We start from the raw sequence: 27,326 nt of genomic DNA, 5'->3' as shown, positions 1-27,326 counted from the left end.
AGTTACAGTAGATCACACTGACCTTACTGTGATACCAGCTTCAGCTTTCAAAGAGAGGACAGTGTTTTCCTCAGGATATATATTTTGTATTTTAAACCAAGTAGGACGTGAAGCTTTCAGTCCTAAAGAAGACCTCAGCCCATTTGAAATAATGAAGTGTGAAATGGAGAAGAGAATAAATGTTGTCTTTTGGAGAGAAATTACCTGTTTTGGTCCCTGTGATCCAGTTAGAGACATGCTCCTAGTCATTGTACAGGAGGTATCTGACACACCCCAAGTATTGCCACTTCTCTAAAACGTGAATGTTGATCATCACATTTTCCAGCAAACCTCACCAGGCAGTTCCCACTTCTTTTTAGAGTATCATTTTCTTTTTTTGAGTACCTTGCATTCATTGCAATACTTCGCATTCATTGATTATACAGGCTAAAGACAAAAGAGACATAGGTGCTTGTGTGTATATGCTATATGAATCTCTGAGGCAGGCCATGAGTTTTACAAATAAAAACGAAGTTCAAGGAACAGAATGATCTGCAAGTCTAAATGTCTCCTTCTGATCTCCACACAGACAGAGTTATAAAGTATTTGCCTATTGCTCAGCTCTCTTGTTCTTTGCAGGCTTTCTACAGCACACACTCATGTGAGCCCCAATATAGCAAAAGGATCTTTTCCCAGATGATCAGTTAGAAGCATGTTGGCAGCAAGTTAGCTGAGCATTTAAGAATGCCGAAGCACTTCATCAGGACCAGTGCTTTGTGGCAGAGTGACTTGATCTAAGCAACTTACTCTTAATGATAGATTACATGTAATTTATAGTCACATGTTTGAAAGAGAGAATGTTTTTAGTCTTTGTGGTGTTTTAGGTGTTTGTTCTTTCTTGTTTTAGTAATACTTTTTGTGTGTCTGCTCTTGAGGGAAACTGATATGCTTCTTTCGTTTCTGACACAGAAACCAAGCCAGCAAAAGTGCGGCTTTGCAGTCTCACCACAGATCTAACAGCAAAGATATCCAGAACCTAGGTGTGGGTCTGCCCCGGGCTGACGAAGGGCTTCCCACCAACGAAAGCTTCCTGAATGGAAACCTTGCTGGAGCTACTCTTAGTCCTATGCACACCAAAACCTACCAAGCCGGCAGCCAGCCTGGGTCTACCAGCAAAGATCTGACCAACAACAACATTCCACACCTTCTCAGCCCAAAAGAAGCCAAGTCAAAGACAGAGTTTGATTTTAATATTGATCCAAAGCCTTCAGATGGCCCAGGCACGAAGTACCTCAAGTCAAGCAGCAGATCGCAGCAGAACCGGCACTCGTTTATGGAAAGTTCTCAGAGCAAAGCTGGAACGCTGCAGCCCGGTGAAAAGCAGAGTCGGCACAGCTACATTGACACCATTCCCCAGTCCTCTCGGAGTCCTTCCTACAGGACCAAGGCCAAAAGCCATGGGGCGTTGAGTGACTCCAAGTCTGTGAGCAACCTTTCCGAAGCCCGGGCCCAGATCGCAGAGTCCAATACCAGTAGGTACTTCCCATCCAGCTGCTTGGACTTGAACTCTCCCACCAGCCCAACCCCTACCAGGCACGGTGATACAAGAACTTTGCTCAGCCCCTCGGGGAGAAATAACCGAAGTGAAGGCACTCTTGACTCACGCCGAACCACAACCAGGCATTCTAAGACGATGGAGGAGTTGAAGCTGCCTGAACACATGGACAGTAGCCATTCCCATTCGCTGTCTGCGCCTCATGAATCCTTTTCATATGGGCTGGGCTACACCAGCCCCTTCTCCTCCCAGCAGCGTCCACATAGGCATTCCATGTACGTGACCCGGGACAAAGTGAGAGCCAAGGGCTTGGATGGAAGCTTGAGCGTAGGGCAAGGGATGGCGGCCAGAGCCAACAGCCTGCAGCTCTTATCACCTCAGGTAGGACTTAGGGCCTTGACCAGAAGTGTCAACTCCTCAGGGGAAGGTGGTTCGGGGATGCGATGAGGTCAGTGTGCAGTTGTCCCTACTGCAAGAGGTTGTACTTTTGTGATAGGACATATTGAAGGAAGCAATATTTGAAAGACTAATCTGTTAAAACAATTTTTTTAGTTATTTAAGCTAATTGTTGAGTACTCAAGGGAACTCAGAAAGCTTGTTTTTCAAACTTTGTTTCCTTTATTAAATGTTCCTTTCTGGCATATTTTGTTTAGAGAACCTCTTTTTTCATTTGTTTACTATTTCATTTATTTTTATTGAAGTATAGTTGAGTTACATTGTTGTGTTAATTGCTACTGTACAGCTAAGTGACTCACTTATACATATATATATGTATGCATACATTCTTTTTCATATTCTTTTCCATGATGGTCTATCACAGGATATTGAATATACTTCATTATAGTATACAGTAGGACCTTATTGTTTATCCATCCTGTATATACCAGTTTGCATCTGATAATCCCATACTCCCAGTGCAACCCTCTCCCACCTCCCTTCCCCTTGACAACCACCAGTCTATTCTCTATGTCCCTGATTCTGTTTCTGTTTCATAGATAGGTTCAGTTGTGTCAAATTTTAGATTCCACATAGAAGTGATATCATATGATATTTGTCTTTTTCTTTCTGACTTAATTCGCTTAGTATGATCATATCTGGGTTCATCCATGTTGCTGCAAATGACATTATTTCATTCTTTTTTGGGGCTGAGTAACATTCCATTCTGTATATATACCACATCTTCTTTATCCATTCATCTGTTGATGGACATTTAGGTTGTTTCCATGTCTTGGCTATTGTAAGTAGTGCTGCTATGAACATAAGAATGCACGTATCTTTTGAATTATAATTTTGTCTGGATGTATGTCTAGGAGTGGATTGCTAGATCATATTGTTACTCTAGTTTTCTGAGGAACCTCTATACTGTTTTCCACAGTGGCTACACCAAGTTACATTCCCACCAACAGTGTAGGAGGGTTTCCTTTTCTCCATACTCTCCCCAGTATTTGTTATTTGTAGACTTTTTATTGATGGCCATTCTGACCAGTGCAAGGTGGTACCACCTTGTGTTTTGATTTGCATTAGAGAATCCTATTTTGATTTTTACAGAATTCATCAGCTATCTGGGTAATTTTCTCAAAATTCAATGTGACTTCATGGAGATTTTCTCTAATCTCTGCAAACCACATTTGCTTAAATCAAACCCTTTTGCTAATACCTTACTCAATATCTAAACTGAATTGAAAAGTTTTAAATTTATCCAGAACTATAGGTAAATATAACTCCAGGGCAAGATAAATGTTAATTTTCAGTCTTTCTGGATTGTTATTACATCTCAATGTGTTTAGCATAATGCTCCTTCCATCTTACTGATCTTCAGACTCCAGAATTGACACTAACCTGTTTAAAAGAAGTAGCATTCTTGTAACAGAACACATATTTTTTAAATTAATTTATTTATTTTAATTGGAGGCTAGCTACTTTACAATATTGTAGTAGTTTTTGCCATAACATTGACATGAATCAGCCTTGGCTGTACATGTGTTCCCCATCCTGAACCCCCCTCCCACCTCCCTCTCCATCCCATCCCTCAGGGTCATCCCAGTGCACCAGCCCTGAGCACCCTGTCTCATGCATCGAACCTGGACCGGCAATCCACTTCACATGTGATAATATACATGTTTCAGTGCTACTCTCTCAAATCATCCCACCCTCACTGTCTCCCACAGAGTTCAAAAGACTGTTCTTTACATCTGTGTCTCTTTTGCTGTCTCACATATAGGGTCATCGTTACCATCTTTCTAAATTTCATATATATGCGTTAGTATACTGTCTTGGTGTTTTTCTTTCTGACTTACTTCATGCTATATAATAGGTTCCAGTTTCATCCACCTCATTAGAACTGATTCAAATGCATTCTTTTTAATGGCTGAGTAATATTCCATTGTTTATACACAGCTTTCTATCCATTCATCTGCTGATAGACATCTAGGTTGCTTCCATGTCCTGGCTATTATAAACAGTGCTGCGATGAACATTGGGGTACACATGTCTCTTTCAATTCTGATTTCCTCAGTGTATATGCCCAGCAGTGGGATTGCTGGGTCGTATGGCAGTTCTATTTCCAGTTTTTTAAGCAATCTCCACACTGTTTTCCATAGTGACTATACTAGTTTGCATTCCCACCAACAGTGTAAGAGGGTTCCCTTTTCTCCACACCCTCTCCAGCATTTATTGTTTGTAGACTTTTTGATAGCAGCCATTCTGACTGGCATGAGATGGTACCTCATTGTGGTTTTGATTTGCATTTCTCTGATAATGAGTGATATTGAGCATCTTTTCATAGAACACATATTTTTAAAATTATATTTTTGTGACATGAAACATTCACCTGCATCAAAGACATCTAGGTGGAAAAAAAACAGCGTTACAAGAAGAAAAGAGTGTTATGTAGAAAAAGTACTCCCTTTTTAGAGGATACAAAAATAGGTTTATCAGTGTGTATCAAAGCTCCAGAAAATACGAATGGACTCTGCAGTGGGAAGCTTAGCAAGATGGATCCTGGGAAGAGGGAGATTATCAATAACTGCACAGTTGGTTTAGCAAAATAGCTAAAAGCTTGGACTGGAAAGCCAGGCAGACCTGGGTTTGTATCTGAGTTCTGCAGTGCGCTTTAAACTCTAAATTTGGGGATTTCTCTGTGCCTTGATTCCTCATCTGAGTGTTGTTGTGAGCATTAAACACGGTGTAAAGCACCGTGTGCCCTATGCTGGGCACAGAGTAAAGGTTTTACTTTGTTGCTACTGCTTCTGGGATGATGGGGGCTGTTCTTGAGACACTGAATACCTTCTGTATGCTGGGTATTCTTGGCAACTTAAAAGAGTCTGAGGCAAGGTTCTTGCTCTTGAGAAATTTATCTTCTCTTAGGGAAGATTAAATTATACATGATAACAGTGAAATAATTAAGAACCAGGTTTCTGTGGCACTGACTATAAAAAGTACTTGAGGACGGGGAGAGATCACTGTTAGCAGGAGCATTCAGAAATGGCTTTTGGAGCAACTGGAGGTCTTGTTGGAGCTCAGATGTGGAGACAGGTTTTTTGGTTGAAGGATGAAGATGTATTTAGGCCTTTACTGAGCTAGGTACCATGATAGGCTCTAACTAGAAAGATCAAGATGTGGTCCCTGTCCTCTTAGAATGTATGGGCTCGGGTGGTGGGATGACACTTGCCAACACATAGGTGGTGACAGTGCTGTGAGACCGCATGCCTGTGCTGTGCCAGAGCATGTGCGAGGCAGGGACAGAGGAGGCCCCAGGGGATAGGGATGGAATCTGAGCAGAAACTTTGAAGATGTTGGGGGCTTCACCAGGGGAAGAAAGTATAGTGGGCATGAGAAAAGAGGCTCAAGGGAGGGCCAAAAAGACTATCTGGAAGAGAAGGAGGGTACTTGAGACATTAAGTATTAAGTAGCATGGTGGGATTGCAACTTGTGCCACATGCCTAGAGTGGGAAAATGCAAGACTTAGCGTGAGGTGAGGAGAATATGTTATCTAAGTTGGTGCCAGTGGAAAGACAGAGAAAGAATGAGTCTTACAGACTCCTCAGAAATAGAACCAGGACTTGTGAATAGAAGGATTGAATATAGGAAAAAGGAAGCCTTCAAGGTTTCTCTCCTAGGAGCTGCTTTTCAGAGTAGAAGAGAGGACTTGAAGTCATCTAATTCAACCCCTCCATTGCATGGATGAGCATGCTGAGGCTCTGAGAGGTTGGGTGGGTTGCCTAAGTTTACCCAACTAGTTCAGGGTGGAGCTGGGATGTTGAGGGAATGTCCAGATCTCTAGGCCAGAGCTTTTCACACTGTGTCATGCTGACATGTGGAGGTTGAGGTGTGACCCTGGGCCCTTATGCAGAGATGTTCTCCACGAGGTTGGAAGATTGTCTGGGGCCCCGGTGAGAGGAGACAGGAGATGCCATGATTGGAGTCAGAGCAGTGGTCGGAGGAGCCTCTCTAGAGAGAAGGGATCTCTAGCAGTCTGGCAGCTGCACATGGATTTACATGGAAGTCAAAAATAGTAAAGTGTGTTAGCTTTAAGCACAGTGTAAATAGAGAAGAAGTAAGAAAAATAAAAAACTGTACCTTGAAGAAAGGACAAATGGACTGGCTCTCTGACTGCTAGAGAAAGGCTTCATGACCCTGGTGGAAATAAGCTCATTATGAAACAGTAACTGTAGGCTAAAAACAGATCCAACCGTTACTGAATTTTAAGTCCAATTCGGGAGGTGCAGTGCCGAACTGCAAGAAAGTACATGTTTAAAGTCACAAAGATGGCAGATGGCTTGACAAGTAATTGAAGCCAAGAATAATGATGGGAATCACTCTCTTGAAAAATACTGTCACCTTCAAGAGCAAGGGCACTGGACTGGCTCTGTCACTTAGAGTTTAGGTTAGGTGTAAATCATTTATTTTCTAAGATGCTTTTCTAGAGGCTTTTGTAAACAATGCAGGTGATAAAATTTAAATGAGATCTTGTCAAAAAGTAGAAAAAAGAGAGGCTACATTGAATGATTTCCTGCCCTGAGTCCTTTCATAGTACATTTGGGGAGTGAGGGGGAGAAAGAATCATATTTTAAATAAACTATTTTTGACACATCGTGTAAGGCTCAAGATAATACTTTCTGTGCATAATATACAGATACACAATGCAGCTAACTCCTCTGAATGGCTTGGTAATGTTATTCCATAATTCTTTTTTTCTGAAGGTAGAAAATGCTACTTTTTCCCTCAATGAACACTACTGTGGACCAAGGCTGCTCTTAGCTTGTGATTCACTTCCTTGACAGAAAGAAGTGTCTCTGGAGATGAGTGCTGTCGTGATTGTTAAGAAAATACATGAAGTATAAGTACATAGACTACAATAGTTAGGGGATTTTTAAGACAGAAATTGTTGAGGGTGCTGATTCAATTCCTTGATCTATCCAAAGAATGTTTGTTTTCATCTGAATCTGCCATACATGTCCTTCATGAAAAATATTTTTGCATCTGTAGTTCTTTTTGGAGAACTCAGCCTAAAATCTGCTAGAGATATTTTGGATTAACTAATAGAACCTCTGGTTCTCTTCTAATTGAGTGCTGCTCAGAACCATGGCTTTCTAGATATTAGGAGGATGATTTTCTTTGTTTTTAATAATTAATTGAACTATTTTCAGAGTAATTCATTCCCTGCTTGCATTAACTTTAATGAGAATTTCACTTTCTATCTGTGTGACATTTGTTTGACATATTTTACATTCATCAGATGATTCACTCTTTTACGGGACAATTTGTGTTTGAGCCAACTCACATTTTTTATTTTAGCCAGTTAAGGTACTGGTTATACCAAATAAAAGTGAAAGTGAAGTCGCTCAGTCGTGTCCAACTCTTTGCGCCCCCATGGACTGTAGCCTACCAGGCTCCTCAGTCCATGGAATTTCCCAGGCAAGAGTACTGGAGTGGGTTGCCATTTCCTTCTCCAGGGGATCTTCCCAGCCCAGGGATTGATCCCGGGTCTCCCGCATTGCAGGCAGATGCTTTACCGTCTGAGCCATCAAGGAAGCCCATACCAAATAAAACCCATGGCAATTTAGGTGTTTTTCATCCCTAGGAACAAGACTCTCTCATAAATCCTTTTAACTTTGACTTTTAGCCTGGAGAGCAGCTCCCTCCGGAGATGACTGTGGCACGATCTTCTGTTAAGGAGTCTTCCAGAGAAGGCGCCTCTTCATTCCATGCACGGCAGAAGTCTGAGGTATGAATTTTCTAGAGTGGCTACCGTTCCTGATAGAACATGTCTATAAAGATTGGTCATTCGGAATCATTACAGTCTGTCTTATACGATTTATCCATACCTAGTCTCCCACAAATAATTTGAACTGGCTTACAAAGTAAGCAGTTTTCCTCATGCCATAATTCTGAGTTTTGTCTTAAACAGATCCCAGAGTAAATTATAGATCAGTTAGATACTGCTCTGAGTGCAGAGGCTGCATCATCATCACTCTGCTGTTTACCTTTTGTCTCAGGGTGGAGCGTATCATGACCCTCACTCTGATGATGGCACCGCCCCCAAGGAAAATAGACACCTGTATAATGATCCTGTTCCGAGAAGAGTTGGCAGCTTCTATCGAGGTAAACCCAGCTCCTAGCACCCATCCGGGTCCTCTCTTCTCTCCCCCTCACTACATCTCCAGCCCGCACACTCCCCTACATTCCACTGCCCTGACTTCCAGTCAATGGCATTCTTACCTGCACTGGTGTCTTCCACCACATCTTCCTGCCTTGGGTCCCACTGTCTTAGTTCAGACCCTTGTGGCTTCTGACTTGATTTCTCTGAATAGCCTCCCAGCAGCTCTCCCTGTCTCTAAAGTCACCATCAAAATGGTCCCTGGAATGATCCTTATGAAGCTGTGTTCTAACCACACCACTCATTTGATTAAGTCATAAAATATTTATCGATGTCACTTGTATGCCTGAGACTTCTAATTTAGAACATCAGTAAGCAATACAACCAAAGGTCTCCACCCTCACAGAGCTCACATTCTCATGCTGCTGCTGCCAAGTCACTTCAGTCGTGTCCAACTCTGTGTGACCCCATAGACAGCAGCCTACCAGGCTCCCCCATCCCTGGGATTTTCAGGCAAGAACACTGGAGTGGGTTGCCATTTCCTTCTCCAATGCATGAAAGTGAAAAGTGAAAGTGAAGTCGCTCATTCGTGTCTGACTCTTAGCGACCCCCTGGACTGCAGCCTACCAAGCTCCTCCGTCCATGGGATTTTCCAGGCAAGAGTACTGGAGTGGGGTGCCATTGCCTTCTCTGGTATTCTCATGAGGAGAGAACAATACTAAATGTAATAATTACATAGAGCAGTAAAAGATAGTAAATGCTACAGGGAAAATACAACAGGGCAATCCATCGCCCCCAGCCCCAGTCCTCTATCTCTCATCTGCCAAGAGTCTTCTGGTGGCTTCCCATTGGCAACAGGACAAAATAGAAGTTCCCTCAGATGGCATTTTAGACTTTCTGTGCCTGGCCCTTGCTATTCTCTCCAGCTCTTCCCCTGCTGCTCACACAGGTCGTTCCCTCCTCTGACCTGAATGCATTACTCCAAATGCTCAGACAGCTTGTTTCTGTCCCTTTTGAGAGTCGGCTTTGATGTCCTCTGCAGTGTGATTGCTTCCCTGCCCACCTAGATGAAGTGAAGTGTTTCCTTCTTTGTTCTGCTCATGGTCCTTTGTCTCTAACATAACACACCCCACGTGGTATGGCTTCTTGACTTTTCTCTCTCACAAGATTTACAAGGCCCTTTACCTTTTCCTCTTTTACACTCATTGACTAGGACACTGCCTGGCAGTTTCAGAAATATTTGTTGAGTGAATGACAGAAAATCTTCAAGTGTACTTGCATGACCTTAAAATTGTGTTTTGATGTTTAACAGACAACTGTAACAAATGTTTCAGGGGCTGAATGACTTTAGGAGAGATTGACAGAGAAAGACATCCCCTTTAAGGAGCTATGTAGTAATAGAGTGGGGGCCCCCAGGAAGCCCCAGCCCCTAATGGGGAGACAGACAGCAAGCCCACCAGGGCACAGGTGAAGTCCTGGGTCCGCGAGGCCCAACTTCTCATAATTCTGTTGATTTGGGAGGATAAGTGGAAAGGGCAGAAATTGGTGGGGAACATGGACAACTGCTTGCTCATTTTAACTAGGAATCTGAGCTAAATGAATGCATACAAGTGTTATTCAGGACCTAAATATATATTGACTGATTAGGCTACTCTGTTCCCTCCTAGCCCCACACTGGAGAAGAGCATAAGGCATTCTGTATACCTTTTGATGCATTTATTATTTTTTTTCTGATGTCATGGTTACTTTAGAATCTTACGGGACTAAAATTTTAATTCAGATTAGAGTTAATTAAAACAAAAGTATTATAGTGTCTTGGACTGTGGTCCGTGTGATCAGATTGGCTAAACAAAAAAGTCTTTTCTTCTCTCACTGGAAGTTTTACTTCCAAAATGGATCACACACATGTTAATTCTATAGATGTCTAGAGAGTATATGTTAATATTAAGATGTTAACTAAGTTTTTAATTAATTAGTCCTTGACCTCAAGGAACACAGTTTTATTTTGATTGCCAATTGATTACTATCAGCAAAGCCCCTCGTAATTGACTTCAGAGTTTGGCAGGTAGAACATTTTTATTTTAGAAAGTCCAGAAATAGAAAGGAAAGATTTAACTAGGTGAAACATTTGGAGGCATCTCTCATTTCAGTGATGCTACTAAATCTAACTGGATGATGATTTAGTGGTACCATTGAAATGACAGATTTTTTAGAATATTTCCCATTTTCACTCCTACCGGCCAAGAGTCAAGTGAAATGGTGTCATTTGTCTTTACATACAGCCTGTATATTCCTTTTGTGATGAAATTTGTAATGTATTTTTATTTATGACCAAGCTTAGAAATTGACAGAAAAAGATGGTACCCCCCCCAAAGAAAAACAGATAAGTATTTACTCACAAACATCATGGTTTGTCTTTTTGTTTATTCTTGGATTGAATACTTAGAGAAAAATAGTATTTTTGTGCAAACAACCACATTTCTTTGGAATTGAGTTTAAAAGAATATAAAATTGATATGTCACCTTCCAAGTGGCAAGTCTTAAACTGTAGTTAGTGTATTCCAGCACACATATTGTTGAGCATCGCTTCAGACTAAGAATAGATTCTACATAGTTGGGTCTGTGATGTAAGAAAGCCTCAACTTAAGTGAATGTCAAAATGAGGAGGTGGGGATCATATTCATACTTTGAAATCTCCTATGATGTTCTCCAGTTTGTTAGCTGTTACATTAATTTATGTCTTGAACATATATTGCCTGAGTTAACTGACCCTTGCAAGTTACTGTCATAAGCAGTTGGGGGAATGGGGAGGGAGAGAATGTTCCCTGGAATGCCTCCATCCTCAGAAAACACAAAAGTTTTATGAAGGGCAAATGAGGATTTTGACTTACTTTTTTGTTACTTTGTTTGTGTGAGAGAAATGCAATAGAACAATATGAGAAGTGCTTTGATCAAAAGAGTACATCAGTGGCTTACCTTTTCTTTATTCAGTGCCATCTCCACGTCCAGACAATTCTTTTCATGAAAATAATGTGTCAACCAGAGTTTCTTCCCTACCATCAGAAAGCAGTTCTGGAACTAACCACTCGAAAAGACAGCCAACATTCGATCCATGGTGGGTATTTTAGCTTGTTTTTACTCTTCTTTTTTCTAACTGTGGATTTGAGATTTCACAGAAATTTTGGGTCAACAGTTTAGCATTCTTTCTCCTACTAGGCCTTTCTTTCTCAAGAGAGATTGTTTCATGAGGGAAATGTGATTTGTCATTATTTGTAATGGTTTCTTTCAAAATGTTCAGCATTTATGTTAAATATCATGTAAAAGAAAGAAAATACCCTGGGTCAATACATACCTCATAAGTCTTCCATCGTCTTCTTCTGACATGATTGACATCCTTTGCTGTCTTCTCCGCTTGTTGCTGTTGAATCATGTAGGAGACACTTTACTTAGTCTTTGGTGTGCAGTGTCTCACTCAGTTCTCACAATCAGCCTTTGAAGTAGGGTAGTCTTTCCTCTCCAGATGAGGAAACTGCAGCTTAGAAAAGGTAAGGAGCCTGCCTGGTGCTGGACAGCAAGTACCAGGGAGGAGGGAGCCGGGATCTAGACCCAGATGGGTTCTGACACTAAAGCTCGTGTCTTTTACTTCTGTGCTACCTGACTTTCATTCAGGGTGAAAAGAGAAATAACGGAACAACCATTTGTGGTACCACAAAAATGTACTGGTAGTCAGAGGACAAAATTATGTGCCAATTTTGCTTATCCTTTAATCTTTGTGTCATGTGTAGTAAAAATTTAAGGAGAGAATTATAACACACATCAAGTCTCATTAGCAGATTTTGTCTGGGGGGTAAGGACTATATTTTTAATAATATAGGCTTTATAGTCTCAGCTGCCCAGAAAGACTTCCCAGAATCTAGATGTGAGGGGTATTTATATTTTTTTCATAGAGCTATTAAGTTCTCCACCAAGAGAATAAAATGGTGCCTCACTGTAATGCACTGAATTGAGAATGAGACCAATCTGTCAGATTCTGTCTCTGCTGTTTATTGCCAGAATTCATACAGTTTGGACCCTGTTGGCAGGGTAATATCAAGGTTTCAGTGTTACCATGCCCTATAGAGAAAATAACTTATTTTTACAGTAATAAAAACAATTTTCTTAAAGCTATAAATGTGTTTTCTTTTATAAGCACATTTTATATTTATCGCCTTATTTATAAAATGAGAGTTTTAACATTAGTGACTCAGAGGTTAGACTCTGGAAATGAGATATCTTGACTAGTGTCACCTTTTGGCCATGTGAGCTTAAGCTCTCTGTCCCTCAGTTTCCTTGTCTATAAAATAGGCTAAGAATAGCACTTCCCTCATACAGTATATCGGAGAAGGCAATGGCACCCCACTCCAGTACTCTTGCCTGGAAAATCCCATGGACGGAGGAGCCTGGTAGGCTAGCTACAGTCCATGGGGTCGCTAAGAGTCGGACACAACTGAGCGACTTCACTTTCACTTTTCCCTTTCATGCACTGGAGAAGGAAATGGCAACCCACTCCAGTGTTCTTGCCTGGAGAATCCCGGGGACGGCAGAGCCTGGTGGGCTGCGGTCTATGGGGTCGCACCGAGTCGGACACGACTGAAGCGACTTAGCATAGCATAGCATACAGTATATATGATCATTAAATGAAGTAAAACATCAAAAGCATCTAGAGCAGTGCCTGGCACCGTTGTGACTTGTTAACAGCAGCATTTTTTACCATTAATGTTCTCTAACTTCAGTATGACTTGCCATGTGTCTCCTCTCCACTTCCTTTACTGAGGAACTTCAGTGAGTTCTTTCTCCATAACTTAGATAAGATCTACACATTAACTGGAGAGCACAGGTACAACTCCAGTTACCGACGCTGACAGTTTTCAAGTGGCTTTGACAAGCTATGAGAATAGTGTCTAAGTTGTGAGAATATAGAAGTACAGATGGAATTGTGTTTCATCTTGGTCATTGCATGATGAAGTGGTGATGGTTTAAAAGAGTGTTGATTACATATTAGCATGAATGAAAATTAGATAGGTCAGATCAAAACTACATCTAAATGTGGGATTCATGGTCTTAACAGCATATTATTTCTGACTTTTGATAATCAGTTTAAGTAGACCTGGATATGCGTAGAAACCTAAAAACAATTGTTTTGAAAAGAATTAGAGGCACAGTTGGGATGCTGAACTTTAGACAGGTCTTCATCAAGTCATCTGATATTGCTATTATGAGGTTTGAGGGAATTCCAGAATTTCCAGAGAGGAACTGGATATATTCTTTTGTTCTTACTGCCCCTCATGATAGTACTGCTATGATACTTCTCCCCCATGCATCACATCCAACTTAGTCTAAGTCATCTATTAAGCTCGACTTGTCTTGGATTTTTTTCTTGAACAAGATCTCTCATTGGTTCACCATATTTATATGTGAGATAATGCCATTTGATAACTTTTACAAAAACAAGAATGAGCCTTGCCATGGTGACATAGTGAATTGCTGTTCCTAAATTATCACTGTCCTAAGGGCAGTCTGTTTCTCCTTGTTAGTAGTACTTTACGTTTCTTTGGAGAAGGGGATATTTGTACAGGGCATACATTTCTTGCAATGGAAAAGTCAAGCTGCTATATCATACTTTAAAATGATAGTGTAGTATAATATGCAGAGCTGTTACTCTGGCCATCTCAACTGTCCAGAATCCAGTTAAGAACTGGGAGATAAGCCAAAATATTTCAGAACAAAAAAAATAGGGTTAATACAGTCAATTGATCATCTTTAGTAATGGGAAAACACCTCCACCCTCCCTATGAGCCTGCTTATTCTTCTTCTATGTTGAGTTCTCTCAGTTGGCACTGAGGTTGTCAGGCAAGAAACAATCCCAGGTAACAAAGACGGTGTGCGGAGAGAGAAGGATCCTGAACAGTAACTGTAGAGAGAAGAGAGGTAGTTTGACTTTTCTAATGCTCTAAAGGGAGAGTCATCTCTGGCCATTATGGTTTCATACATAGAGTAGATATCCAGGTAGAGTATATATCTTTAAAATAGGCTACTCTTACTTTCCATGAAAAGACAGTGTTTAGAAAGACTGCTGTCAAAATTGGGTTAAAAATTGACACTTAAACAATAAACCAAATTAATTAGAAATCCCAGTAGTTAAGATAAGTGAAGAATTGCTGTCACTCACTTGTACAGTCCCAGGCTTTCTCTTCTTGTAAAGTTATGAATACATTGGTATCATTTATTGACATTATAATGCACAGAATTATTCTTGTAGAATTAGTCCCTGACTTTTCTACCCTCAGACGTTAGCCAACCGACCCTAGTCACACTGGCAAGGGGAGGGAGATGACAGGGAAAGTGTCACAGTCAGCTTCTCTTTGATGCGCCTTCTCACTGCTGCTCTTAAGGGGATTATAATGGAGCTCCCTGGCCCTCTGTCTAACTGGTGGGTCGCTTGCCTTGAGTCTGTGAGCAGCTTGAGGTCACACCCCTTGTTTTAGTCTTTCTTTGTATCTCCAACACCTAACACTGATCCTGGCACATACAGAGTACTCTATAAATGTTGATTGGATTTGATTCAGTTGGTTTTCATTCCTTCCTTTTTTTAGGTGTTTCTTTTGAATTCTCTTTCTTTTTAACCCCTTATGGAAATAGTAGCTGTTCTGTTAGATAATGTTTGAGTGCCATGACTATTCAGGAAGGAGACTTATTGTTACCCACCCCTCTCCCCCCTACACACACACATATACATATATTCTTCCCCACATCATGCTTGCTGCACCCCCCCACCCCACCCCCACGCTGTGTTTTCAGCCCTGGATAATATGCCAAGTGACAGCTGAGTGGGCCTTCTCAGAGCTCCTGTCCCTGAGACTTAGGTGATCACCATTTGCCTTTTTCTTGTGTTGCTCCTCTGTTGCTTGTATAGTTAGTTTGCTCAGCTCAGCACAGAACTGTTGACTGAACGAGATAGAATCAATAACAGGGTCCAGAATTCACAAGTGAGATTAAGTCACGGGGCTCACTCTTACCCATTGGGTGCAGTACTGGTTATAAATGTTCAAGTCCTTTTTTTCATTCAATTGTACAGCACACAGCTTTGTAGGTGCCTGAGTTCCAGACAGCTTCTCTCAATCCCTGAGTCTTTCTTGCAGGTTTTTCTCCCTTCGATTTCTGTTAATTCTTTGTATGTGTGTGTTTCAGTGTAGCTTCTCCCTCTCTCAGTCTTTTCTCTCTCTGTCTCCCTCCCTCCCCCACTGGCACTCTTTCTTTCTCTCTGACTTCCTTTTGTGTCTTTTCTTTTTGTGATGCATGCACACTCACACTTTACTCCTAGCTTTCATCCTCTAATTCAAGGGTAATTTCTTTTTCTTTTTTGTTTTGGCCCCTGGAGTCTTTTCCCGCCTGGATCTTGACGCCACTGCCTCTCTCTCTGTGGCTCCAGTTTGAGGATACTTTCCTCATCATTCCCCTTTCCCCGGACTCTAGTTTATCCAGTGCCTCTGAAGAGACTCTGCAGAGAGTCTTTGATTCATCATCTGTGATTTGGGGACACAAGGTATTGCAAACACCAAGCTTTTTGTCCTACTCCTTCTTCTCTTTCAGTACGGTCCCCCCCATCCCCCCCATACTCTCACTTTCATTTTATTGGACAGTCTTCTTCCTCCTAGGGCTGGTGTCTCAAGCCTTCACTTCCTCTCATGCCAATATTAGCATTCTTATAGTAACGGCTGTTCCCATCCTGAGGATGTGGTCATGATGAATGTGGCCCCCATAAAGATTTCCTCAGTTGGCAGAAAGCACTTTAACTACTGACCCTCACCAGACCGTTGAGATTTTGTTATACTTTAATTCTGATTAGTAAAAACTTCTTCCCGTTAACCTAAATACTCTGCTGTGCTTCTAGGTTATGTGCAGACCCCATTATGGAAGGACATGAGCTGTATCATAAGCATATAATGCTTTAACTTCTGAAAGTTACAAATCGTTAGAAATAGTATTGCTGGTTAGATTAGATGCTCTCTGAGGTTTCTTTCAGGCTTCCCTGATAGCTCAGTTTGGTAAAGAATCCGCCTGCAGTGCAGGAGACCCCGGTTCGATTCCTGAGTTGGGAAGATCTGCTGGAGAAGGGATAGGCTACCTACTCCTCCAGTATTCTTGGGCTTCCCTGGTGGCTCAGCTGGTAAAGAATCTGCCTGCAATGCGAGAGACCTGGATTCAGTCCCTGGGTTGGGAAGATCCCCTGGAGAAGGGAAAGACTACCCTCTTTCAATTCTAAGAGTGGTGCTTTTGTGTTTCCAGCAACTACTTACACTGTTCTGCTATGTTTCCTAGAACCCTCACATAACTGAATGCTATGGCCTAGAATTTAGTTAAGGGCAGTCTGTCTTTAGACCCCATCCAAGGGTTTCATCTGCTTAATCTCAAAAGTACTTGTCATAAGAAACTTTGACCAAATAGGCCCAGTCTGTCATTAGGATGAGAGTGTTTTTCCCAGCACTACAGCTTTTGAGTTTAGGGAATCTTTAACGTTTCACTATTTCATTCTCACTCATTCCATCATGTCTGAAGTTTTCTCACTTTCAAAATTGTTAACGCATCATTCTGAGTCCCAATACTAATTATTTTATTGGATGTGTTGTATTATGAAACTTTAACTTCAGAGCTTGAAACTCTCAATGAGGTTTAAAACTGTAGTTCTTAATGAGTTTCAGGAACACTTGAGCCTACAGTACATGTTTTTACTTCCTTGGTATTCCTATTAACTTTTAGGCTAAACACTTAAGAATGAGTGACCCTTGTTCCTTCAAACAGTCATGGTTTTTACTTCTTGTTTTTTGTCTGTTTGTCTCTGTCTCTAAATTGTTTCCTGTGTGGTCTTTGATCTTGAGTTCTTGGCTTTTCAAATGAATTTTCTGTTTTGTAAACCTTTTTGTTATATTTTCAGTCCATGTTTGTTGTTGAAATTAAAAACAAATAACCAATAATCCTACTACCGAGAAATAACTAAGATTTGTTTTTAAATTTCTCTCTGCTTTATAAAAAATTTGTGTATATATAAACATATATGACTTGTAAAAAAATATAGTTGGGCTCATGTAGAAAGTTTTGAATCAATCTTGCTGTTTTCACTTAGTATTATAGTTGAAATATTCCTTCATATTAGTGAAAATTCTGTGACAGTGTGATTTTAAAAATAGCTTCATGGTGTTTTCTATCATGTGGATCTGTAATAGTTTATATAAATGTTTTCTGCCTTCACATAGATTTAATCAAGTAAAGGATGCTGGTTTGCTCATATTTTTTAGATGTTCTAGTAACTTCACTGTTCAGTACTCTAAAACTATAAATATGAATGAATTCCATCACCTTTAACGTTTCTACTCTTGATTTTAGGGAATAGCTAATAGAAGGAATTCAGTCATTTGAGAAAATGGTTTTCCACAGTAATCTAGATGTTCAGATTCAAAATAGGACCCATGGAATGTGCCTTTCTCAAGAATGACACCATTCCAGTTGTTTTAAGACCATAAATTAAGTAACATAGGGCATCTGTTAACATATAAGTAAGTCAACTTCTTGGGGCCAGGGTGGCTTGTTTACTCTCTTTTAATACCTCCTATTTGTATTAAAATACCTGGTGGTGTCAGTGATATGAAGCTTAAAGTCATTATTTGAAGTCAGAAGATTTTTTCCCAAAAGAGTGCTTTGTATTAATGCATTATCCTGTCTCTATTTTTTCTTACCTTATCTACTTTTTATTTAGTTTTAATACATAGATATAAAATTTTCATAAAGGAATTTTCCAGTTTCAGACAATTTTTACTTTTATTTGTAAGGTTTCTGTAGTAGCATTGATTTTTCTTTTTTTTTTATGTTCAGTACCTTGGTAAGCCACTAATAATGAACTTGTTAAGCTGGTTTTTAAAAGGTAAATGGAAAAATGAAGACACTGAAAATATTTTTGTTTCCCTTGGAGGGTTACAGAAAAGGCATCCTTCAAACGTGTGCTTTTCAGGCTCTCTAATCCTGAGGTTTTCAACAGCATGAAAATGGTCCTGTAGCGTAGTTACAGATCCTTTGTAATAATGTTCAGATTGCTAGTTCAAGTGAGCCTTTGCCAAAGGCTAATCATTAACCATGCTTGATGATATTCAGTTCCTTCTGTGCTTTTTAGAGGTTCTTTACCTATGTGCTTGATTCTTCATGGCTATTTGAACCTGGTGTCATGCATTTTTGGTCTTCATTATATTTGTCATATAATGGTAGGGGAATGATTGAAAGATCAATATGATAAAAATGTCTTCCCATTTAGGAAAAGTCCTGAAAACATTAGTCATTCTGAACAACTCAAGGAAAAGGAAAAACAAGGTTTTTTCAGGTCAATGAAAAAGAAAAAGAAGAAATCTCAAACAGTAAGTAAATGGCCAATTTCTATTTACAATGGCATACGAGTCTACATTAGTCTGTGGGATCTTTACACTTAGTACATGGCAATCAAAGTGAATTATTTTCTTACTGATACTTGATATACATATACTCTATATGTTTCTTTCTCAAATTTTATACAACTTCCTCCTCCCACAGAGCCTTTTCTAGATTCAAGAGAACCTCTAGGAATAGGAAAAATTTAATTTGGATGAAAGAGAATGCTTTAACTCTCTCTCAGTAAACACCTCATCCATATGGATTTATATTCATGTAAAAGTTATGAACCTGCAGGATTTATTTCTCTCTGAGGGTTAAAGATATGTGAAAATTTAGGAAATGGTTTTGGTTTGTGTTTAAATCTTAGAATTCTTAACTAACCATCATTCATTATTCTCCCCGGCTGGTTATCTGATTCCCATGTTGACAAGTGCATTTCTGGGCTGCCTATAGACAGGAGCTAGCATTTGACATTTCAGGGCTTGCTTTAGTAGGAGGACATGTTTATCTTGGGATTGAACTGGGAAATGGAATGAGTCTCATCTCCTGAGAGCCCTTCACCTGAACCAAGGGCTGGCTGCATGAAAGCATGCATGTCATATCACTGAACCAGGCATGGATTCTGCTGGTTAGTGACTTGAAAACACATGGAGAAGCCAGGCCTCCAGGCCAGTGAGAACATCTTCACCACATGAGGCGTGCTTTGCTTTCTGACACCTTTGAGACTAGACAGGATTGAGTCGTCTGTTTTTAATTATTTAGTTTCAATTTTACTTCATACATGATTGACTCTCACTTACTTAAAAAGGAAAAAGGCATAATCAAAATGACCTGCTCAGATGGACTTCATTGATTTCATCTCTTAAGATGAATAGACTCAGTTTTCTGAGGTCTGTTCCATTTTGAAAAGTCTAGGATTATGACTCAATGGTAAGTAATGGTGAGATAGGTGATAGTAACAAAGAATATATTTGAAGTAAGGATTTAATAAGGGCCTTTCTAGATTACTGGGCTTCCCTGGTAGCTCAGACTGTAAAGCATCTGCCTGCAATGCAGGAGACCCGGGTTCAATCCCTGAGTCAGGAAGATACCCTGGAGAAGGAAATGGCAACCCACTCCAATACTCTTGCCTGGAAAATTCCATGGATGGAGGAGCCTGGTAGGCTACAGTCCATGGGGTCATTTATCTTACTTGTTTGTTAAATTTATGATGCCATTATAATATAAATATGAGCTTATTAGAAAAAGTCAGAAAAATTGAAAAAAAAATGATAATTTCCAATCTTACCACCCTATCACAACTAGTATTAGGATTTTGGTGTATTTCCTCCTAGCTTTTTAGCCTGTGCATATGTGTATGGAAAGAAGGTGGTTTTTTAGTTTGCTTTAAATAATAGTAGTCATTCTAGTACAATTTTGTATTCTGGCTTTCTAATAGTATTTCTATCACATAAACACGCAGTATGTATGTTACTACACAGATTTTATTATCTTCATTTTAATGGCTTATAATATTTCTGAAATGTTCATTTAAAAAAAAAAAGCTGACTACATTTCTAACTGAAACTCACTTCAAGTAGAAGGTCCAATCAAGATGTCGCTTAGTCACATATTAACTACATATGTTGTTTAAACCAGATGAACAAAATAGACCTGATTTGAAGTGGTGAGGCTTAAAATATGTACATTGCTAATGAAACTTTTAGTATCTGTGAAACATATTTATGCATCATGAATATTAAATTTAGATTAGCCCCTCCTAACCACTATTGTTATTATTTAGAGGTTGTTTTGGTTCTTAACCTCAGGCCCACAGCCATTGTGGGGTTGATTAAGTGAAAGTGGCAAGACACGGGAATTAAAGGTGTTTTTGTGTATAGATTTAGCTTTTGATGTCTGCCTTAGACCAGCATTAAACCTGTGGCTCACCATGGCATGAGTCAAGTGTGTACATGTTGACTGTTACTCAGGATCTGGTTCAAATTTTAGATGTTTAAATAGTGTAGGTTAGGGTAAATAGGATATTTACTATTCTCTAACATACTCTTCACTTGAACTTACTTGTTTCAGGGTTTCGTACTTTTCATTTTTGATATGTAAAGTAACTGCAAATTGTCTCTGCACAGGTCACAATGACTTAAGCCTTCCAAACCAAAAGTTGTTTATACCTCTGCATTTTTTTAATTAAAATAGGAAAGAAAATGTTTAAAGGACTTTGATATCTAAAGTAAGGTTTTCAAAGAGGACCCAGTGTAGTATTTCCTGGCAGACCACAGGCTCCCAAGCTTGATATTGTGGTAACTGTTTCCTTCAAGTGAGCATTGGAACAGAATTAAATTCAACATTTTTTTTTTAAATTCAACTCTTCTTCACTCACTAGAACTCAGCAAAAGGAAACCTAGGTAAATGAACTTTGAAGGACTTAAAGCATTGTGGCCTTTGCACAAGATTGAACAAAATGGAAACCTGATACCCAGTGCACAGAGAGAAGTCTCTGGATCTTAAATCTAGTTTAACCCCCTTATTTTGCTGATATAGGAACTGCCCAGGCAACTTGTGACCTGCCTGAAGTTGCACAGTCAGTTTGGAGAGCCAGAGGTGGGTTCTCCTGGATAGCAGTCCCAGCTCAGTCCCTGCCAGGGTCCCACCAGGAGGTGTGGAGCGCCTCCTGCTGCTTGTTCCTGAGAATGCTCTCTTTTTTTAATGTGAATTTTTTAATTGAAATATAATTGACTTAACAATATTATATTAGTTTCAGGTATATAGCATAGCAATTCAGTGTTTTTGCAGTTTATACTGAGTTAAAAGTTATTACAAGATAATGGCTAGAATTCTCTGTGCTATGCAATATCCTTGTTGCTTCTCTATTTATTATTTTTTTCTAATTGGAATATAGTTCACTGACAGTGTTGTTACTTTCTGCTATAATAGCAAAGTGAATCAGTCATACATACGCATATCTGAGGGCTCTCCTGTGGCCTCCTTAGCCACGCAAGTTAAACTCTTCATGGATCCCTATCATGGGAACAGGAAAACCTTATGGGCTGTTTTTCTTGAATGTCTTCAGACACACCAGTAAAAGATGATCTGAACCTTCACAGACATTCTGGTGCTCTGACAATTGAAATATCCAAAACAGGGTAAAGTCATGCCAAAAAATCATTCAGTATTGTAAAGGTGCCTACTTTGACTCAAGCAAATCTGGAAGCCGCCTTGGGAAATCTGGCTTCAGTTCCACATTCAGACAGTTACATAAGCCCTCAGAGCATATGGTGACTTTGCCAACTTGGTAATTGTACCCTAGTTAGTTAGTGTCTCAACTGGTAATCATGCTTCAGTTTGAAGATTGAACTTTCTTTTTCTTTACTTTTGTGGCATATTCTCCATCATGCCAGCTATTTTCCATGGGCTGAATACTTCTCACAGTGTAGAGCCAGGCTTCTTCCTCAACAGTAGAATCCTGCAGTATTGATACATTCCCCTTCCAACTGATGTTTTCTGGTTTAAGAGTTGACCACATTCAAAAAGGTTTGCAGTATCTTTGTCTTTTTTCTAAATAAGCATGTGGATTACATGAGATTATTTAGTTGCTTAGGTCCCTTCTGACGATTGGGAAAAGATTGAAGTTCATCGATAGCCCTTTAAACTTAATTCTTTATAATAGTCATATTTCTGATAATAAATAAATCCTTAAATGTTTTATAAGCTGAATGTGAATATATGTGTGTAAGTCTCTAGAGACGTTCCTGTAGGTATTGATCGTGTCCAAAGGTTCTTTATATACATAGAAGTTTCTGCATGTCTTGAATTTACATTATTGGCATCTTCATGTCCAGGTGAGAAATGACACAAAAAACCTCTCTACATGCACACACAACACAGAGATCCTTTCAGTGACTGTTAATATTTAACAATTTGAGGACATCCAAGGGCTAGGATTTTCGATAAGAACACCTTTTTTTTTTTTCCTTGGCAATTAGTTTATTTGTATCTTATATTGCAGACAGATTCCACCAACGGGGAGAATCCAAGCATCAAGAAATCCCTCTTTCCTCTTTTTAATTCAAAGAATCATTTAAAGCATAGTTCTTCTTTGAAAAAGCTTCCTGTAGTCACTCCACCCATGGTACCCATTTTACGTATGGTAGCCCTGAAAACTGCTCCAGTAAACTTGTTTTACTGATGACAACAGCATGTCTTTTATTTTCATGGGGTCATATTCTCTTTGTGCTAGTTAAGTACCTGAGCCAGTTCCATAAATTCACTGAGATATAAATTCTTTGACATTCTGGAATTTCTGAATCAGTTAAGGAGGTTGAAGCATAAAGGGCTATTAAACAAACCAACTAGTGAAAGGCTAGTTTGGGTTGTCTAATTAGCCAGTTGTTGGCAGTCTTCATGAAATCCCTTATTTCCTGTAAAGAATTCGATTAACGTTTACAATTAACAAATGTCTTTTCGTTTGGCTCACAAAGTTTGTTAACACTTGGTTGGCAGTTTGTTTCTTTGAAACCAAGTTAAATTGACCAAATTGAGTGAGCTTGCAGGCTCCATGAAAAAACAGCTTCTGTTAGTTGGTGATTTGCTCTTTCCTTGCCTGGCTCTAGCTTTTGCTGGTCACTTAGTTGAAAGCCAGGGTTTTTGCTTGGCATTTGGCATTACTCTCCTGTGTTCACCAAAGTTGGTGAGTGGACCAATTGCGTTTATCTGGAATTTGTGGCACAAATTTCCAGCATTTTCATAGTGCATAATGCTAGACCCAGATTTCCTGGGCAGTGTCTTGGGAATATGATTCAAACCATACTTTCTCACTTCGCTATCCTTGAAAGCCAGCTAGACTTCTTTGGCACCACCAAACACAGTGTTTGGATCATTTTGCCAGCAGAAACACATTTTTGTTTTATTGAACTGGTTCATAACCTAACTGCAATATGGAATGAGGATACGACAGCAATTCCTGGTACAGCCCAATTTAACTGCTCTCTCTTACAGCGACTAAAACTAACAGCATGGGAATGCTTGAAGGGTTGAGGTTTAACAAAGCTGCATGACATCTGCCAATTTTTCCTACCGCAGGGAAAATTATTAAGAGGGCAGCAGACTTTAACTAGCATCACTTGCATTGTGAACATTGGGAAAGTTTTAATTTCTTTTTTTTATCGAGTCTTTTCTTTGGAGGGGAGGGGATTGAGTTTTGATTTGGTCGAATTTGCTTTCATTCTCCTCTTGGGTGTGGCTGCATATCCTAATGAGGCTTACCCGTGTGCTTATTGAATCCTTGTCCATATTCTGCTCTAGGTGCCCAATTCTGACGGCCCTGATCTTCTGACATTACAGAAAGCCATTCACTCTGCTAGCACCCCGAGCAGCAGACCCAAGGAGTGGCGTCCTGAGAAGATCTCTGATCTACAGACCCAAGTGAGTGGTGCCTGCATCACTCTTAGACTCTCAGACTCTGCAGTGACTGGTCTCTCCTGAAGAGAGGGCAGGGTTGAGAAATTTAGCCTCTCAATGTTACAGCAAGGCTGAGAGTCTCCCCAGAACATACCCTCAGTGATAGCCAGATACATCTTAGGAGTCTGGATGAATCTTGCTTCAGTGACCTGTGTCCTACTGGGGAAAAAAGGGAGCTTCCATTAGTTTTCACCTGAGGGGAGGGGAGAACTGAATAAGATACATCTCCAGCCCACAAACACTCTGCAGCCTAGGAGAGAGAGAAAATCCACAGATAACAATAATTCATGGTAACAGTGAAGCATGCCATAAAATGTGAAGGAAGGTAAGAGGAGGTAGTGCGAACATTAACGGTTTGTTAAAGGTGGTAGTCTACAAACTGCACCTTGAAAGACAGGTATAATACACTTTCTTGGAAGACTCTTTAAGCTTCTGAAATCTATACTAGTTTTGATAGAAAACTGGCAAACATTCACATTAGGAACCACATATTAGACAGTATGTGTAGTCACATTTCCCTGCATATGGCTTGTATGCCATAATTTCCCTGCCATACAAGCCAGATGCTGAATCCATAAATTTTTCATGTAATTGAGGTCTTACTCCTTGTAGCAAACTATTTTGATTGGAGATTTTAAAATATTGTATATCTTCGGTATTGCATAATAACATAATCTTACTTGTTTTCGATTGTATTCAACATTTTATAAATCTCTTATTCCTCTGAACTGTGAGCTTTAGAGGCTATAACGTTACTTGTGCCTATAAATGACCATGGATGTCTGATTTGGAGGAGGAGGTTCTATTTTTATAAGTTTGTTATTTTCTCTAACTGTAAGCTGTTACTTAGAGCTGCTGACAAGAGCTCCCTAAATTTCAATCGTATTTGCCCAACCATTTATATTTTCTGCTTGTAATGTATATAGGCTGGGGGGTGGTGTGCAGTGGTGGTGAAGAGACTGTAGGAAACCAGATACCCTAGTTATTGGTTGTGTATCCAACCTAAAAGCACAAGGCTCTGAGTGATGTCCTGTTCCTAATTTATTTTGAGAGAGATAGTACGGGGCTTTAGAACCTTCTTTATATGACCACTTCTTTGGCCAGGAAACTTTTCAGGTAACTTTACATTTCTGTTTGAACTATTGTGATTGTTCAGTAGTTAAACGTCATCAGAGCTGTAAAAATCACCACGAATCTCATTGGATTATCATACCAATTCATGAAAAAATGACAGAAGACACGCTTTTGAGCACTTAGAGTGTGTGTGTACTATGCCACCTTCCATGGGCACCACAGAACGTTTCTGGACAGACTCCGGAATGGCCATGGGGAGGACACTTCCCCAGGAGCAACTTCTCCTTGAGTCAGTGCTCAGGCAGTAGCCCCTGGATTTCAGTGCCATATTCCCTCTAATGTTTAGTGTCTCTTGAGATTATCAACCTTCTGCTTGGCTTAAGGCCTTTGAGGAGTGACAGCCAGAGATGCTTGTGGCCCATTTGTCAGGTTCTGCGGTGAGGGCCGTGAATGTCAGGGTGCTTTCCCATGCCTCTTCTGGTGGTGACCTTGTCACGTCTGACAAAAAGGAGAGGAGGACCCTTCCTTCTGCCTTGAGGTCCCCCTCCCAGTGCAGCACCCCCTGGGGCCTTAGCCCCAAGCACATAACAGACAAGCTATTAGAAATCAAAACCCTCCTGTGAGTGAACTGTTTTAGAGTCTATAGGGCTTGTGCTCATTTCTCTGTGCTTGGCATTTTTAATGCCCATACCTTACCTCCCCCTCAAAACGTAATGAAAACAAAAAAAAGTTAGAGTGCAGAAAGGGGACCATTGGGATTTTGCAATGCCAAGGGAAAGGGAAAATCGAGGAGATAAGAAGAAAAGGGGATACACAATTTTTAGCAGAGTATGTTGCTGCCTATTGAAACATTACATTTTTTCAGTGACTCTTGCAGCTAGATATGATCAAATGGCTGACTTTTTGCAGGTGAAACCTAAGCAGCAGCTTTCTGTGGAGCTATTGGGAAGGAGGTCTTCTGCCAAGGGAGAGGCATATCCCTTCTTTCCCTTCTTCTTGCTGGTTGGTGCAGGAGATTCCCCCCTTCCTCCCATAAAGATGGGGTGCAGCCAGATACAAGGTGCCTAAGCCTTGGATCAGTCACTATACCAGCTCTAGATTTCTTCTACATTTCTAAGCTTTTTTGTTAAAAATAACTTCCATCTTTTCTGAAGAAGAACAAAAGCACAGATAAGTCTGGACTGGCCCCTCTTCCCCGACACGCACCCTCCCTAACGCCACACAGTCGTCTCAGATCTGCACTCCATTTCCCCCCACCTTTCAGGTCTACTCTAACTTAAACCCTACATGCACCCTCATCTTTTCTTTCAGAGCCAGCCATTAAAATCACTGCGCAAGCTGTTACATCTCTCTTCAGCCTCAAATCACCCGGCTTCCTCAGACCCCCGCTTCCAGCCCTTAACAACTCAACAAGCCAAAAATTCCTTCTCAGAAATTCGGATTCACCCTCTGAGCCAGGCCTCTGGTGGGAGCAGTAACATCCGGCAGGAGCCAACACCAAAGGGCAGGCCGGCCCTCCAGCTGCCAGGTCAGATGGACCCTGGTTGGCACGTGTCCTCTGTGACCCGGAGTGCCACAGAGGGGCCTTCCTACTCTGAACAGCTGGGTGCCAAGAGTGGGCCAAATGGGCACCCTTATAACAGAACAAATCGGTCCAGAATGCCAAATCTGAATGATTTAAAAGAGACAGCCTTGTAATGTGTGCTGGAGAAGGGGGGCGGGGGTGGGAGGGGACAGGGACAATCCAGTTAGAAGGGGAGGGGTGGGTGGGGTGGGTGGGGGAATGGGCGGGGCCAGAGTGGTAAGCCAGTATTTTCAGCTTTATGAAGGTGTGTGCAATATTGTATGTGTGGGGCCAGCTGGCTCCCCACGGCCACAAATGCTAGTCAGGGATCTTAGAGCCACAGGAGTTCCTTAGGGATCACTGTTCCCCACGAGTCTTGTGTGAGAATGCATAGTGTGCCATTGAGGAAGAAGACATTCTTGCGAGGTTCTCCCCCTTACGTTCCAGCTTTAGTGCAATCGCCGTTGAACTTGGGAAAGCCAGGATGTGTTCTGGCACTGCAAGTGATAGAAAAATACATGTTGACTGATAATCCTTACCACAGATTTGTTTCCACCTAGACTAAATGTGGGGTTTGTTGTAATCCAAGAGTATCCCTTTGAAGGGTTAGCGGATGACCTAACTGTATGTCTTAAATTGTTTTCTAAACT

At 40.6% G+C, this 27,326-nt stretch overlaps 1 protein-coding gene across 2 annotated transcripts in view; it reads left to right on the top strand.

Moving 5' to 3' along the window:
- The window catches only part of CDKL5 (cyclin dependent kinase like 5), a 169,154-nt gene extending 142,344 nt beyond the window's left edge, over window positions 1-26,810 (top strand). For both annotated transcript variants that reach the window (XM_081566535.1, XM_081566536.1), the window contains exons 12-18: window positions 949-1,915; window positions 7,659-7,760; window positions 8,032-8,137; window positions 11,124-11,247; window positions 18,472-18,571; window positions 23,883-24,002; window positions 26,424-26,810. In XM_081566535.1, coding sequence (XP_081422661.1) covers window positions 949-1,915; window positions 7,659-7,760; window positions 8,032-8,137; window positions 11,124-11,247; window positions 18,472-18,571; window positions 23,883-24,002; window positions 26,424-26,810 — 1,906 coding nt within the window. The remainder of the gene's footprint in view (window positions 1-948; window positions 1,916-7,658; window positions 7,761-8,031; window positions 8,138-11,123; window positions 11,248-18,471; window positions 18,572-23,882; window positions 24,003-26,423) is intronic.
- The last annotated feature ends 516 nt before the right edge of the window (window positions 26,811-27,326 follow it).

Source organism: Giraffa tippelskirchi, chromosome X (genome assembly GCF_054371585.1).
Source record: "Giraffa tippelskirchi isolate mGirTip1 chromosome X, T2T-mGirTip1v1.2.pri, whole genome shotgun sequence".
In the NCBI taxonomy this organism is placed as follows: domain Eukaryota; kingdom Metazoa; phylum Chordata; class Mammalia; order Artiodactyla; family Giraffidae; genus Giraffa; species Giraffa tippelskirchi.
The sequence above is the reverse complement of the archived record's forward strand: the minus strand, read 5'-3'. Positions and strand labels throughout refer to the sequence as shown.